Here is a 16,084-nt window from a genome sequence, read left to right as displayed (position 1 = left end):
AACTGAGGCCAGAGCTTTTCAGGGTCTCTGACAGATCACAGCCATTCATCCTTTAATGAACATAGTTACAATCAGTGACATGTTTGATTCCTACACCATATGAAGGTCACATAAGCAATACTAAATTGAATAAATATAAATTCACTTTTATTTTTAACGATGGATATAAGTTTATTTAACTCATATCTACATATAGACCCCATAATAGACAAAAATAGTGTAATTTAGTGTAATTTATATTGAAATAAGACAGCTGTGGATAGTAATGAATGTCTTGTTCGCATACAGAGGCTTTGAACACTGGCAGCAACCTCAGAAGACACTCCTCTGAAGCAGAGTATTCATTCAAGTCAAACACGTCCAGCTCCTTTTCAGGGGACAATAAGATGAAGACCAGCGCTGACCACTGAGCAGGGGATAGAGATTCTCTTGAGAGACTTCCTGATGTCAGGTACTGTTGGACCTCCTCCACCAAAGAAGGTTTGTTCAGCTCATTCAGACAGTGGAAACGATTGAAGCTTCTCTCTGGAGATCTTTTGCTAATCTTCCTCTTGATGTAACTGCCTGTTCCCTGATTGGTCCGTGAGCTACTTCCTGACCCTCCCAGCAGACCTCATAGAAATATCTGATTGGTCTCCAGAGAGAGCCACAGGGGGAAGCGGAGGAACAAGTACAGGTGCCCACACTTCTTACTCTGCAAGGCCTTATGCCCACAGCACACACCACAGAGGAGTTGGACCTAAATGACAGTAATGCATAAAGAACAGCCAGACACTCCTGAATGCTCATATGGACAAAGAAGAACACTGTCCTGGTACAGCCCATACTCATGATCTGACTGAACATTCCTGAGCACACAGAGGCTGCTCTAATATCAATGCCACACTCTGCCTCATAGAAGATCAGGTTGTCTTTCTCTTTTTAAAAGCCAGTTTTCCTAGAGTAACAACAGTGACACTGAGTGTCTGTGGACGTGTTTCAGCTCTCCCATGATACATGCTGTTTTGCTGTATTGACCCTGAACCCTCAGAAAGTGGATGTACATCTGAGTCAAGGTCCTGGGCATCTGCACTCCACTCTGGAATGCTGTCCAGATGTGCTCCAGAACTGTACCAGTGATCCAACAGAAGAATGGGATGTGACACGTGATGTGGAGGTTTTGTCTTGACGGTACTGGCCAGTGTCTTCTCTCTGAAATACTCTTCCTTCTGTTGCAATAGATTCGCACTCAGCAGGGATCTGATTGGCTGCCACAGGATGTGTGGTTATCGTATGTGGGCAGAGGGAAGCAGGTTCTGTCCCTATCCCTGACTCCCATACTATGTTAGAAAGAGAATATAAACATCATGCAATTAAGGACAATTTAATTGCTTTAGAGTCAACAATACAAGCGTGAATAGAATTTTTTTTTTTAATAACAATGAACTGCATAAAACCATTTGCCAGATAACATGTTCAAACTTTACACCATCATCAGATTAAGAACATTTTACCATTCAGATAGAGACAATAATGTAAAGCCGTCATTTTTATCATATTGGTGAACATAATAGGACGAAGTGAGGTATTGTGTGAGTAGAGAAAACACCAGGGATACACCGCTGACCTCGCTCTCATTCATGTCCACGAGGGAAGTAACACAGTGTGACGCCTGATAAACTATTCAGCCCATCATCCACCCAAAATATATCAAGGATAGTTCCTTTCTTGAATTCACCTTCAACTACGGGGAAAATAACCGGACATAGACGAGAGGGAATAAGTTTGACCAAAGGACACCAAGGCCCAAGTCATTGCCCTTTGTGACCTCTCAACAGACAAGTCCACAGAACAGGTTGGCATGGGGGGCTGGTGGAGCTCTCCCCAAATGCAGAAATCTTTTTTTTTTTGCTTAGTCTGGGGCACCCGGATGCCACCAGGGAATCAGTCTTACTGCTGTCCACCATGCTTGTTTTAGGATCAGTCTGCCCTCCACCGATAACCCCCCCCCCCCCCCCCCTTAGCCCTAAAGATGTGCATCAGCAACTCCGCATACAGTGGAAGTGGAAATAATAAAGATGAACATTTGATAGAATTTAAGAGAACCCTAACCTTACCAGACCAATGAGAGTGTTACACAAAGGAATAAAAAGAACCCTCAAGAATGGACAAGAACCTAAAGATACAAGAAATGCCTTAGCAACCGAGGGACAATACCACCTCCCTTAAATAAAGTCGTATTATTCTCATGTGTCAACATTAGCGAAAGGCTCCATTTCGATCCTGGCTCAGAATTGAAACAAAACTGATGTAAATCCAAACTATCAAATATTGTGAAAGTGGAACAGAACTCAACTGTACGACAGATGAAAATGAACACGCAGGGCTGCAGTTCAGAGCGTACACGTTTCACTACAATTTTGAATAAAAAAGTGTTCATTTCACAGTTTCATATATATCTATATATAAATATAAATATAAACGCACGTAATGAGCATGGCGAGCAGGGTGACACACTGGACATCCCCCCCCCCCCCCCCCCGGCCCTGTAGTCCCCTACTGTTGTCCGGGGTCGGCCTTGATGGCGTGTGTCTGTGTGACGGCCGACGGCGGCAATGGGCCGCTGGCGTGAGGAGTGTTCGGTCCGTCTCCCTGAGCGTGCTGCTCAGGGCGGAGCCAGTACAGGAGCCTGGTGTGGTATAGCTCGAAGCAGGGGGCGGCACACAGGCCCGGCTGCCCCGGACACATCTGGCAGTAGAAGTCCGTCGCCGCCGCCGCCGCCGCCCCCCACCCGACCACGCCCTCCACCCCCGTCTCCACGGCCCCCTCCTTGTGTGGCTCCCGCCGCTCCCTGGTCTCCTTCGCCGGACGCCCCGTCTCCCCTCTCTCCTCCTGATCCTCTGTCTCTGCGGGCACCTCCACCACCTCCTCCAGATGCCTCTTCTGCTCGAGCGCCTCCGCCTCCTTCTTGTCCCCCTCTTCTGTTTCCCCCACTCGCTCCTTGCCCGACTCCCCTTCCAACTCCTCCGTCCTCCCCCTCTTCCTCGTCGTGTGCGCCTCCTCCTCCTCCCGCTCCGACTCCTCCTTTGCCCTCTTGCGCGTGCGGTGGCCGCAGACCACGCAGTCCACGCTGCCCCACAGCCTCTTGGCCAGGAAGTGGCGGCCGGTGAGACGCTCCGGCAGAGGGTCGACGGGAGAAGGTGCCGGAGCTGCGGTGGAGGCGTCTGCGACGGAAACACAGAACCGATACAAAGAGCGGGTGAGGAAATACATTCATTCATTCATCTGGGCTGCGTTGAGCCACGAGTAAGCAACCGTCCTCTGCAGTGATTTCATACGCACGCAAGCTAACAACACGTGGCGTGCAGACAGGCTTGCGACGGACTGAACCCAATCATCAATGATCCATTGAACTGAAGCCCTGTCCACGGTGCACAGCGGTGGGGCGCGCACAGGGTTCTGTAGAAGCGAATACAGCGGTAAAGCGCTACCTGAAGTCTCGGCGGGGGGTTCTGGCAGCTGGCACATGGTCTCCTGGTTCAGTGTGAAGGGCCGGCACAAGACGGACTTGTTCTTCACCTGGCAGCGGCGGGGCCCAGACGGGCGCATGGCGTCCGTCTGGGTGCTGGCCTGCGGACGGACACAAATGGGACCATAGCTTCTTAATCCAAGTTTCACGTGAAGGTCAGTTTCGGGACACCTGAATGGACGTGTCCTGTGAGCATTTATTTTGTTGTTTATCTGTGCCGCGTCTCTTTTTACTGACAGTACTTACGTGGTATATGGTCTTGTCATGGGTGTAAGGGGTTGGAAGAGCGCCTACAAAGAGAAAAGATAATCGATTGTATAATATATACCACCAGAATGGGTATGGAAAGTAAATTACAAAACACTTTTTTAATATCCAAGCTACACATATCCAAGGATAGATATGTTATGCATTGATCAGGGGAATATAACATATGGCAAACGTGGCAATTATTAGGAAAATTAACTATTATTAAGAAATACATTAATTGATGCAACGATCGATACATTAATACAACAATATGCTATGATGCTCAAACGCCTCCTCTTTATTAGAATCAAAAACATACGTGATATATATGTATATCTAACATATATATATATATATATATATATGTTAGAACGCTATAGGTTAACACAAAAAAGAAAACCCATCAAAATCAATTATTGTAAAGCTGAAATATTGCCCCTTCTCCCAACATCCCCGATCAGTTCTACCGGATGGTTCCTCTGGAGTCACAAGGTTCGCAGGCTCTCCTCTGAGCAGCTGAAGGTGAACTGACCTGTAGCGTGCGGCCGCGCGGCAGAGTCGCTGGCCAGGCAGACCACGTCGCCCCCCACCGGGTTCATCTTGGAGGGGTGGTGGGCCTGACTGGGAGCTGGCAGGAGGGGGAGAGAGAGAGAGGAAGAGAGAGAGAGAGAGAGAGAGGTTATCTTAGCTGTGGTGGCATAACTACATTAACATTGAGGGCATTCAGCTGACGCTTTTATCCAAAGCGACTTACAATAAGTCCATTGGTCAGAAGAAAGAGAAACAATATATCGCTGTCGGTACAGTAAGGATGTTCATAGAAACAAGTGGCAAGCACTAACAGTCGCTAGGTTAACCCGTTCCCCGTATACAACAAAGAGCAAGCATTAGAAGCTACCCAATGGCAAGTACAATTTTTAAGTGCCAGGATGTACAACATACAATAGGTGCGTACTTTAAGTGCCAACATACAACAGGTGTGTAGGAGGGGTGTTTTTAGGAGAGAAAGGGAGGAGGAGGGGTGGGGGGGGGTAAGGGAGGAGGCTATGGACAGTCCAGGTTAACTCTGAACAAGTGAGTCTTGAGTCCGACCACATTAATATTAATAATGACTACAGTATCAGATTATATTGAAACACCACAACACTTTTCCTCATGTTTATCTGCACGCTGCCGAGTATCGCCTCACAAAATCCACACGCGCGCGTGTGCGTGAAGATGACGTGGACAACAAAGAGGCCGGTGACGTCCTCTTACCGTGGGGTGGTGGCAGCGCGCGGCCGGTGCCGGCGGGGTCGGCGGCGGCGCGCTGGCCGCCGGCCTCAAAGTGCAGGTAGCAGTACTGCATCAGGCAGGCCCGGCTGCAGAAGTTGCGCACCGAGCTGGTGCACTGCAGCTTCTCCTCCAGGTAGCCCGGCTGCCTGCAGCCGTCACACCGGGCCATCTGGAGGGAGGGACACACACACACACATACACACACACATACACACACATAGACAGACACACATAAACACAGCCAGACAGATAGACACACACAGACAGACAGACAGACAGACAGACAGACACATAGACACACACACACACAGACAGACATACAGAAACAGAGAGACACATAGACACAAACACACACACAGACACACAGAAACAGAGAGAGAGAGAGAGAGAGAGAGAGAGTTTATGAAGTATGACATTCCATGTGCATACCATTATGCATTTCACTTAATAGTCTGTAACTATCTTTACCATAGGCATCTTTTCAAAATTGCAATTAACCTTCAACTTTAAAGTGGCCCAGTGGTTATTCATTGGGGTCTAGTGAGACCACACGGCGGTCAAATGGCACACTCTCCACATTTGCCATTAGAAAAAGATTTGGAACAGCGTTTCCCTTTTTTTCCCCCATAAAGTTAGTGGGAAGATTAGAAACACGTTCCTAAAATGGATACAAAAAATATATATATATATATCGTAAAAATAATAAAGAATAATAAATAATCGTTCGCATTTCCTTCGCCACTAATGATGCCGCCGTCAGCCAGAGAGGGCGCTGCCTACCCCGTAGAAGAGCACCGTGTACTGGGACATGCAGTGCGGCCTGCAGAACTCCTCCACGCGCCCACTGTAGTGGCTGTGCACCATCTTCTGGCTCACGCTGCCGCAGTAGGAGCAGGGCCTCCAGGGGCCCTTGCCCCCGGCCAGCGCCTCCTCGCGGAACTGCTGCTTGCAGGCTAGCAGAGGGAGGGGGCGGGGGGAGGGAGCATCGTTAAAACACATGGCAGCAAGCAACGTGAAAAAGGGAATTATCTAGTGTTGATGCAGACTCTTTTTAATTATGTGTTGGAATATTTATATGAATTTCCCTGGAAATCCAGAGTTCTCGCGAGAGCACCATTTGAATTTGCTCAGCGAGTCACTCTGGGAACTAGCAATGTACTCACTCCCCGATTCCCCAGGCCCAGAATATTAACCAATCACATCACGGTGTGTCTGATATAGGCGGGCCAAAAGCGTTGCTGTTTTACCGACCGGATACAGCAAGAGTCTTATCTATTGGTTAGCTCCACTGGTCTGGATACGTCACCCCTTGTATTCTTGTGATTGGTTGTAGTATCATCCAATTGTGTGCAGTGATATTTTCAGATGCACGCTTGGTGCCGCCCCTCGAGTTGGGCCATTTCCATTACTCGTGGCCTGACCCTACAGCTTTCTAGATGTGGGTCTGGATTTCCAGGCTATAGATGAATATGAACACACACACACACACACACACACACACACACACACACACACACACACACACACACACACACACACACACACACACACACACACACACACACACACACACACACACACACACGATAGACATAGACATAGACACTCTTCTGTATCGCCACGGAAGCTTTCCCATACAAGGAGTGAGGGTGAGGGTGAGGCTGCGCCCCGGTGGGTGTGGGTGCCCGCTGGAGACGAAGGGCTGAACAGAGGACGCGTTTCCAGACCACTCACCCTGGCTGCAGAACACGCGGTCCCGCTGGTTGAAGGTCAGGACCTCAAACACCACGTTGTCCAGCCGGCAGCTCTCGCACGGCGCCATGATGTTCCTCTGGGTCTTGTACTGCTCACAGCACGCCGCGTCGCAGAACATGGAGATGCGACCCTGTGCGCCGAGCGGAGGTAGCGTTACTAGCCCGCGGAGAGGGTTGCCGAGCAAACAGGACCAGAGCCTGTACGGGTCTGCCGGTTGGCATGTAGCTAGCCGATGGTCACAGACTGCCGGACTTATGAAAACGGAGCCGAATGTAAAATGTTCACTCTTTTAGAAATGTTTATCCACGTAACTTTGCTTGGAGTTACCGTAACTCCCCCCCCCCCACCAGTGGTTGGATTGTATATTGACAATCTACAATAATAAACATGATTGGATAATATGAAAATGGAAACGATGGCCCGACCCGACCTGACATCAAGGTACACAGAAACACCAGATTTACAAACATACTCCCTATATTATCAGAGGTGTGTGTGTGTGTGTGTGTGTGTGTGTGTGTGTGTGTGTGTGTGTGTGTGTGTGTGTGTGTGTGTGTGTGTGTGTGTGTGTGTGTGTGTGTGTGTGTGTGTGTGTGTGTGTGTGTGTGTGTGTGTGTGTGTGTGTGTGTGTGCGCGCGTGCGTGCGCGTGCGTCTCTCTCTCTTCGACCTCACCTGGTAGCTGAAGAGAAGCGGCTTGGTGTCAAAGCGTTGGCTGCACTGGTGGCAGGTCAGCTGGCTGTGTGTGGGCGGGGCTTGAGTCAGGGCGTGGCCCGGCGACGAGGGCGGGGCCGGGTGGGCCTGGGAGGCCAGGTCGCTGTAGGCGGGCTCCAGGGGGGGCACCGAGGTGACCCTGCTGTGGCCGCCGGGGTAGGTCACGTGGGGCAGGGACCTGTCGAAGCGCGGGGGCACCGGGGACTCTGGCCTGCTCAGGGGCCCCGGCAGCGGTCCGTCTGTGAGGGCGGGCGGGGCGGAGGAGTAGGAGGGGCCGCTGGCGGCTCCGTTCACCGGGTTGGGCTCAGAGCTGTTCTCGTCTTTCTGTGCCGACACAAAGGAACCGTCAAAATGAGGTCGCCCCGTTGGAGAGAGAGCGGATCTATTCAACACGTTCATCATTCCAGCCCGTTGTTTTCTTTTATTTTGCTGTATGCTCAAATGTCAGACCGGCCAACAAATCATTCTAAAACAAGCAATAGCCAACATATCATAAAACGTCCAATACATATATAATATCCAATACATATTGGATAAGTTAGGCTATGATGTATTGTGCTCGGGGTTACATTACAAAATGTATGTTTATTCATGATTATCAGAATGAAATGAGGCTCTTGGTACCTTTAACCTAAACACGGAGACACAGTCGTGGGAGCAGAAGTTCCGGATGTGGCCGTCCGACATGGCCAAGTGGTACTGAGGGACTCTGTTGAGGCTGCACTGCGAGCACGGGAACGCCGTACCTGGGGAGAGCACCCGGGTAGAGGACCACAACGGCCTCCAGTTACACCTCAAGAAGCCGAGAAGCAGAGCTCCTCTGTGGAGTATCGCCGTGTGTTTGAGAGTTGGATTACAATGTGTACACATTGATCATTGGTACAGTCCCAGAATTAGCAATGTATACAAAACAGAGGGAGTTGGTTAGGGTTCAACAAAAATCAACGTGACAAAAATAAGTTGCGGTCCAGCTACGGTTTGAGAGGTTCCTAACGTGCTTTACAAATGTGTTGTTTGTTTCATTGTGTCAACTGTTATGCATTGCAATTATGTTACTCGACATCGGAGAAGAACACAAATTGGGTTTTCATTTACATTTACATGACCAACGTGTGCAATAGTAAAAGGGGCTGAAGATAAAAAGGTAGGTTAGTTCTGTCCTTTTGTTTACCTGTGAGCATGTGTGTGCTGGACCTGCTTTGACCCACACAGGTGATGGAACAGTACAGCTGGACCTTCCCCAACTGGTCTCTCTCCATGATGGTGTTGGAGACCCGAACAGAGTCGTGACAGATGGAGCACTCTGTATTCTTCACGCAGGACTGAAAGGAGACGGCTGCGTTAACCGTTAACTCCTGTACAATCACACGTAGGCTTCACCCAGAAGAACGCTTGATCAGCACCACTGGCTAAAGCTGTGGTGCTGATGGTCTCTGTGGTATCCTCTATAACAGTAAGATGCCGGACATAATGAAACTAAAATGCCATCATTTATGTCAACCACTAGGCATCAGTGTATCCTGATTGTATGCTAGAAGACACAGAAGACGAATGTGTGTTCCTTTGCAAAACGACATGCAAAACAACCCATCGTCTTAATGACTAGAAGCCAGCAGTTCATTGAGTCACGTCTCTGTCGCTAAATTCTTGAGCAAACCCGAACACAAATACTCTGGTGGCCCGTACCTGCTTGTACGTGCTGACACAGGTGGGGCTGCAGAAGTTGAGCTGGGCCTTCTCCACGGTCAGGGTCTGGCATGAATCTGAGTCACTCTTGCAGTAGAGGCCACAGCCCTCGCAGCAGTTCATGGCCAGCTGCCGGGACTTGCGCCACTCCAGGAAGCAGGCGTCGCTACACAGGCTGTGGATTTGGGCCTGGTGTGTCACCTCGTGTTCAATCTGATTGGGGGGGGGGGGGGGGGGAGAGTGAGCTCTGAGCATAGGGAAGTATCAGACTGAAGCGGTCGGTGAATGAGTGAGTGGGGGTACAACATGGCCACAATCGGACCAACGTGTGCAATGTGTGCATACAAACGGTGACCCAAATCAGGTAATATTGTGAAAACCATGGGAATTTTAAACTCGTTTTGGGTTCTAGGAAGGATTGTTACGTCCAGCTCCAACTTTGTGATACCTTTTTAAGCTTGTACTTGTCGCCTCGTTGTAAATAGCGACGTTAAATGACATATTACCACCTAATAATAAAAAAAGGTTAAAAACAATTTTGGGTTCACTGTCCCTTTAAGAAGAAGGAGACACCAAAAAAGAAAAGGTGGGTAAAACATAAACAAACAAACAGCAAAAAGTGCTCATATGGGGGTGCTTTCTCACCTTACTGGTGCTCTTGCATACAATGCAGTGGGGCTTGTCCAGTTCTTTGGCTACCTGGGGCAGCAGGCGAGGTTTATAGAGCACCTGTGCCACGTTTTTTTTTGCCATGGAGGAAGCGGCCAGGCAGTTGTGACTGCAGAAGTGCATGAAGGTGTTGGAGTCCAGCGGCACCATCACCATGCTCTTGGGGTCGTCGATTTCTCTGCACGGAGAACAAAGGAAGATAGGGGAAGGAAGCACTGGATTAAAACCGAGAAAGAAAAAAAAAAGAATACACTGCTAGTGGCAGTATAGAAAAAGGAAAAGGGAAGCGTACCAGAAATAAGGAGAGGGGTCTGGTTGCAGACTCATGGGGGATTCTGGGAGCTCCACTGTAGAACGGAAATACGTCACCTCCACTATCTACGACGCGCCTCCAGCCACTCTGCTGCCCCCTATTGCCCTATTGGACTAGTACAACACTCCAATCGACCACATCTCTTGAGAGGCTTGTAAATTATACAGATGTAAGTTTGTCATGCTTTGATGATAAAGGAGTTAAGTTACAGAGTAACCGTCTTTCATTTGACTCTCGGTACTAGCTCCAGCAGGGGGCCCCAGACTTCCCTTTCCCGGGCCCCATTGACCAGCTCTGACCGGGGGGATCCCAAAGGCGTTCCCAGGCCAGTGCTGAGATGTAACCTCTCCACCGCATCCTGGGTCTTCCCCGAGGCCTCCTTCCCACTGGACGTTGCACGGTGAGGCCATGCACTAGCTTAGATGCCATGCGGCACATGTCGTCGCGAGGGCGCCATTTGTGTTTGAGGGGTGCTACGCTAACTTACATTAGCTAAACAATAGCTGAGGGACCAAGCACTGAAGCCATGTATCCACCCCAAAGACGCCCGTAGTCGTCAGTGTGGGAGTATTTCGGACACAGAAAGAATGACCAGGGGGTTGTTCACACAGGGATTACTCCGCCTATATCGCCTAGTGAACACGAGCTCATACTGTGTTCTGTCACGAAAATATCCAATAGATTTAGAGGATTCAATTATACTGGAGTTTTACTTTTTAATCCTAGTGTAACATAGTGTAGCGAGTGGCTGTTTGCCGATGAGGGGGTTATGATGGATTGGGTGTGTTTTTGAGACGTAAAATAGGCTCACAAAGTCACAAAATCACGCTTTCGTACAAAGTTGGTATCCAAAACAAAACTCTTGCAGACAACTGCACACATTGACGTTATCAAGAGACAACCTATTGTCCTGTAGTGCAAGTAAACGTTGGCGTGTAGCGCCAGCACAAAATGAATTAAGTGGAAACCAATAGCATCAGCGAGGGTGGTGGAGACGTACTTGTTGCACTGGTAGCAACTGCGAGCCTTGCTGGTCGGAGGCAGATGGCTGGACAGACACACTGTGGAGCAGAACAGCTGGGTGGCGCCTTTCCTCTGGAACGCCGTCTGGCCCTTCACCAGCACCTACAGCGGTCGACCCAGAGGATTCTGGGTAAATAACTGCAGAACGGTCGCATCAGAGGAACGGACTCCGCTGAACAGATGAGGTCTATGTATCGGCGATAATACACCTTTATTTTAATTTTTTTTTGTACTTTTGATTTGTTTCATAGTTGACACATTCTCGTCCAATGTGAACGTACTGTGAGTGACGTTGAATTAACGGCAACTTGTGAGCAAGAAGAGAGAGAGAGCTTACCTTGGAGCAACCACTGCATCGGATGGTGCTTATCACTGCAGGCGGTGCTAGGGGCTGAGGCTGGGATAGGGCTTGGGGTAAGGCCAGCATAGTAGGGGCGGGTGCTGGGGCCGGAGCAGGCAGTCTGGGTTTGATCCCAAGGGAGGCCAGCGTCGAGGCCTGAAGGAGAGCACCTCTCCCTGGGATAAAGATGGTGGTGGTGGGCTGGCTGAACGGGGCCGGACCTGCGTGAGAGCCAACACATCATTCCTTTCATTCATTTCTGAAACAGTGACACACCAATGTGGCAAAGCAGGAAATTACAAATGTAAGAACAAATAATTTGATTGCCTAGCTGGAAGTAACTGGCGATAGAATGTAGTAAATGTAGTACAAGGAGACCATATCTATAATGGGTCAAAGAAAACACAACGCATCAGACTCATCTATGTGGCTGTTGTATCCTTTACGGTTGGTCACCATTACATTTCTGTCTACATAAAATAGGAACAAAAAGTAGTCTTATTAAGAAAACATTTGAACATATCAAAAGTCTGATGGGATGGGCGCAGAAATGTGTTTGAATTGGGCGGCTCACTTTATTTTGCTGCTTCGATTTTATATGCACTTACCACCTTGCTGTGCGAACGCATTTCCTCCCCGGAAGGAGAAAACTGAACTGATCTTCAGCTCTTCCTAGATAAAACACAGACGCAAACACATAGACATCAGGGTCAATTCTAAAGGCATTCCTGATCATTTCTCTGTGAGGAAACACATATTTCTCTCCATTGGCTAACTTGGGGTCAGCTAGCAGCTAGCTAGGATCTTACAGCTTTTTGGTGCGTTATTTTATCGGTACTCTTAATAGATTACTTTTTTATATTTTGTTCATTATTCAAATTGTACTATTATTATTCATATTGTTTTTTTTAATAATAACAAATATTATTATGATTATTATTATTATACAAGTATATTGAATTGCATTTCCAGGTAGCTAGTATTACCTCGCTTATAGCAATTACATTATTATACGAGTACCGTGCTGTGTGTGTCTGCATTTCTACTGTAAAAGGGTCAAGTTAAGTAAGAAGATACAGTTTCGGCAGCCGGCCGTTTGCTGCGGCAAATTAAAGCCAATACAAAAATGTAAGCCTGTTCATTTCCCCAGCACCGGTACCAATACGGGGCAATAATACGCTTTAAAGTTACTTTACATTTGTTTTGCCAATTCCGAAAACGTCAAACCTTCCCGATGGATCAAAACGGTTTTGGGGGCACATCCCTACCGCTATTCCAGGTGTTAATTGTGAGACGGGGTCTTCAGCGGCCCCCGTACATACATCCTTGTGCTCCTCTTTGATCTTGCTGATGGAGGTCTGGGGCAGCAGGGCCCCGTCGTAGCCCTCGTCCTCCGGCTCGTCCTTAATGGTGAGCAGGGGCGGTTCAGGGGCCTGAGGCGGTGGTTCAGGGGCCTGACGCGGTGGTTCAGGGGCCTGAGGCGGTGGTTCAGGGGCCTGACGCGGTGGTTCAGGGGCCTGAGGCGGTGGTTCAGGGGCCTGAAGCGCTGCTTCAGACGGACCCTTAGGAACCTGGGACATGAGAAATCGTGATTAGAAATGATCCACAAAAGATAGTCAAACTTCTTGTAACGTAGGACCGTGGATTAGCCAATTAAGGCTCCAAAAATGTGTTTGGACTGCGATATCGACAATGCCATAAAATCTGTCTGCAGTAAACAGAGGCCAGGCACAATGTGTGTCCTACCTTTGTTTGAGTTTCATATATACAGAATTGCTATACCCATTATTTAATTCATATAAGCTGCTCAGCCACCACTATCGATACCATGTAATGCTCCTGTACGTGATCAGGAACTGTAAATATTGCCACTACATTACGGCAGGACAGTAAAGCTTCCATCCTCAGTTAGTACATTTCGTACATTTGCTGTTCTTACACAGCCTAGCAAACGGTATGCTTTAAGCAGTCTATTTGACTGTGAAATAAATTACATCGGGCTGTTTAGCCTTTACACTATCATATTAGGGCTTTTTAGACTGAGAATATCTCTGTGGTCAAAGGGCAGCCATCTTTATCCAACCATCACCTTTCCCACCTGATTGTCGTCTGGCCCCTTGGACTGCTCCACCGCTGCTCCAGCTGCTGAGGCTGTGAGAAAAGAGAGACCATTGTCCACTATTAACATTCAATTAATCTTCTAAATCATTATCTTTGTTTGTTGGTTTTTAATAACAAAGGACCATCTGAGAAAAACCATCTGATGGCAAATAAGAGACGGGGGTTATATAGAAGAAACTGACACATTGGGTTCCTTAGGCACAAGCGGTAGGCCATTCTGGAAAAGCTTTTTTTGTCAGACATTTTGTATTTCACAGAGAATTTCCCAGTTTAACAAATTTCAACATTTAAGTACAAAATATGAAATACGAAATGTTCAGTAACACTTTGTGAGACGCAAACTGAACAAATTGAATAAAGTAAGTTGGGGGGTTCCCCTTCCCTTTAAATAATCATATTTGAGTAAATTGTACATTTACATTTAAGGGATTTTGCTGACGCTTTTATCCAAAGTGACTTACAACCATTCATTCATACACACAACCCCGCAGGGCGACAGCCACCCCCCCCCCCCCCACACACACACCACACACCTGAGCTGGAGTTATAAGCAGGTCCTCCGGCCTTCTCAACTTGTGGCCCATCGCCACACTGCTGGTTGTTCCTGGTCCTCTGGCCCTCCTCCGCTGACAATGGGCTGTTCATGTCGTCGTCTTCCAGGGTGCCCTTTGGCAGGGTGAATTGCCAGTCCTCGTCCTCTTCATCCTCGTCCTCTTCATCTTCATCCTCATCCTCGTCCTCCTCCGCCGCCGGGTATGCTGGTACGCCCTCGAGGACATCGTCCATCTCGCCACTCATCCAATCGCCACGGCTGGCTGCTGCTGCTGTGATCGCTGCCTCTGGCCTCCGGTCGACAGCGGCCACAGCATGCCGCTTCGCCTGTCCCTCCACCAGCCCTCTGAAGTCTTTTCCAGGGTCTTGTGGAGCCTGATCGGAGTAATAGCAGGAGACGTTGTCTGACTGATCTCTCAGATCCCAACAGCCACCTCTTAATGCAAGTACATTCATCCTAATTTGTATTCAAACAACCACACTTGACTCACTAATCAGATACCCGTATTGTTGTTTTTGTCAATGATAACTAGCTTTTTGAGTAAAATAGGGTCACTGCACATCTGCACAATCTCAAATAACAGATGGCAATCCTGAAAATATAATGTGAGGGTTCGACGGGTCTGCTAATATAAGTGAATACATCCTCTCCATAAGCCAATACTGCAGACGCTTAAGGTCGAGGTAAACTCCAGAAATGCAACGCCTTCAAGATTACAGCTGTAGCACACACTGGAAAACATCAACAGCCAGCTACTGTGGGTTGCTTTAAGGTTATAATAGCAAACTATTTCCAGATCAGCCATCCTATTGTGCAGCATTTCAAAGGCATGCAAGCGGGCAAATAACTCAAACGCAACTGAGGTAACGTTAAGTCGTGTCGGGTTAGTAGGGCCTTGGCTTATTCGATTGCCATTGTTTGACCATCTTTTTTTTTTTTTTTTACCTCTGAATGTTTAAGATGAAAGTCTCCCGTATCCGCCATGTTTATTCCAGCATGCTTGCTAGATCCGCCCACGTCCATGGACCGCGGATGGTAACGATGCTAACTAGCTATGGTTTACAGCAAACAGGTAGAACCACTCTGGATTAAGAATGGCTTGTGTTTTTCTTGAATGAACGCGTAACTCGTAAGGCAAACAATAGCAAAGCTTACTATAAGAATATTGCGATAGCTATTGTTTTGGTTCTGATGTGATGGTTGCAAGCACACCGGGGTCCTCCCCGAGCGTATCTCTGCAGACCGGAGCTACACACAAGTAGGAGGAGCTTCTGTCACAGCAAGTGGCAGGAGCTTCTGTCGTAGGTGGGCGGGGCTATGCAAAAACATGTCAAAATAAAAATGAATAAGGCGCTTCTCTGAAATACCCTGCACTGGACATATATATATTAAGATTACAAATAATACAAATAGCCAAAGTTATACTATATTCATCCATAATTTTGTATTTGCTGTAACAGGGAAATCTGCCTGTAAGGTGCCAGTACGTAGTTTCAAAATGATGTTATTGTCTATAACAGCATAAGCAAGATGGCAAAGTGATAAGTTTCCTTGGTATGCAATAAATTGCATTTAGTTATTTAGTCTGTAAAACTACAGATCACATATGACAAGTAATGGCCCCTACACAAAACACGACTTTCAATGTTGCCAGTTTGCTATACTGCACATCACACAATTTTGTCTTATAACCTGCTATCTTGAAATGGGTATCACATTATTATGACTGACCAGCGAGAAGGCTCACAATTCACGAAAACACACTCGAGCATTGACTCTTCCAAAAATGGATTTCCGCAAGAAGCTAGCAATCCTTGTCATAAAGAAGGTCCCGATATTTAACTTGTTCGATATCCCTCCAGGCTTTGCAACGTCTGCAA

At 47.9% G+C, this 16,084-nt stretch overlaps 1 protein-coding gene across 1 annotated transcript; it reads right to left on the bottom strand.

Annotated features, from left to right (window-relative positions):
* Nucleotides 1-2,535: 2,535 nt before the first annotated feature.
* LOC311361888 (zinc finger MYM-type protein 4-like) lies at nt 2,536-15,408 on the bottom strand (the record flags this gene model as incomplete). The annotated part of the gene is made up of 19 exons (XM_084481692.1): nt 15,150-15,408; nt 14,185-14,578; nt 13,629-13,681; nt 12,799-13,101; nt 12,139-12,202; nt 11,528-11,751; nt 11,168-11,292; nt 9,831-10,032; nt 9,186-9,398; nt 8,671-8,821; nt 8,124-8,245; nt 7,461-7,823; nt 6,767-6,917; nt 5,813-5,985; nt 5,015-5,201; nt 4,290-4,385; nt 3,755-3,798; nt 3,471-3,609; nt 2,536-3,203 (listed from the first exon to the last, which is right to left on the bottom strand). Exons 1-19 carry the CDS (start codon nt 15,225-15,227, stop codon nt 2,536-2,538), a joined length of 3,750 nt encoding a protein of 1,249 aa, XP_084337818.1. The 5' UTR covers nt 15,228-15,408.
* Nucleotides 15,409-16,084: the final 676 nt, after the last annotated feature.

This window comes from Micromesistius poutassou (assembly GCF_964030765.1).
Source record: "Micromesistius poutassou genome assembly, chromosome: 17".
NCBI lineage: Eukaryota > Metazoa > Chordata > Actinopteri > Gadiformes > Gadidae > Micromesistius > Micromesistius poutassou.
Note: the sequence above shows the minus strand (reverse complement) of the source record. Positions and strands in the feature narration are given on the sequence as shown.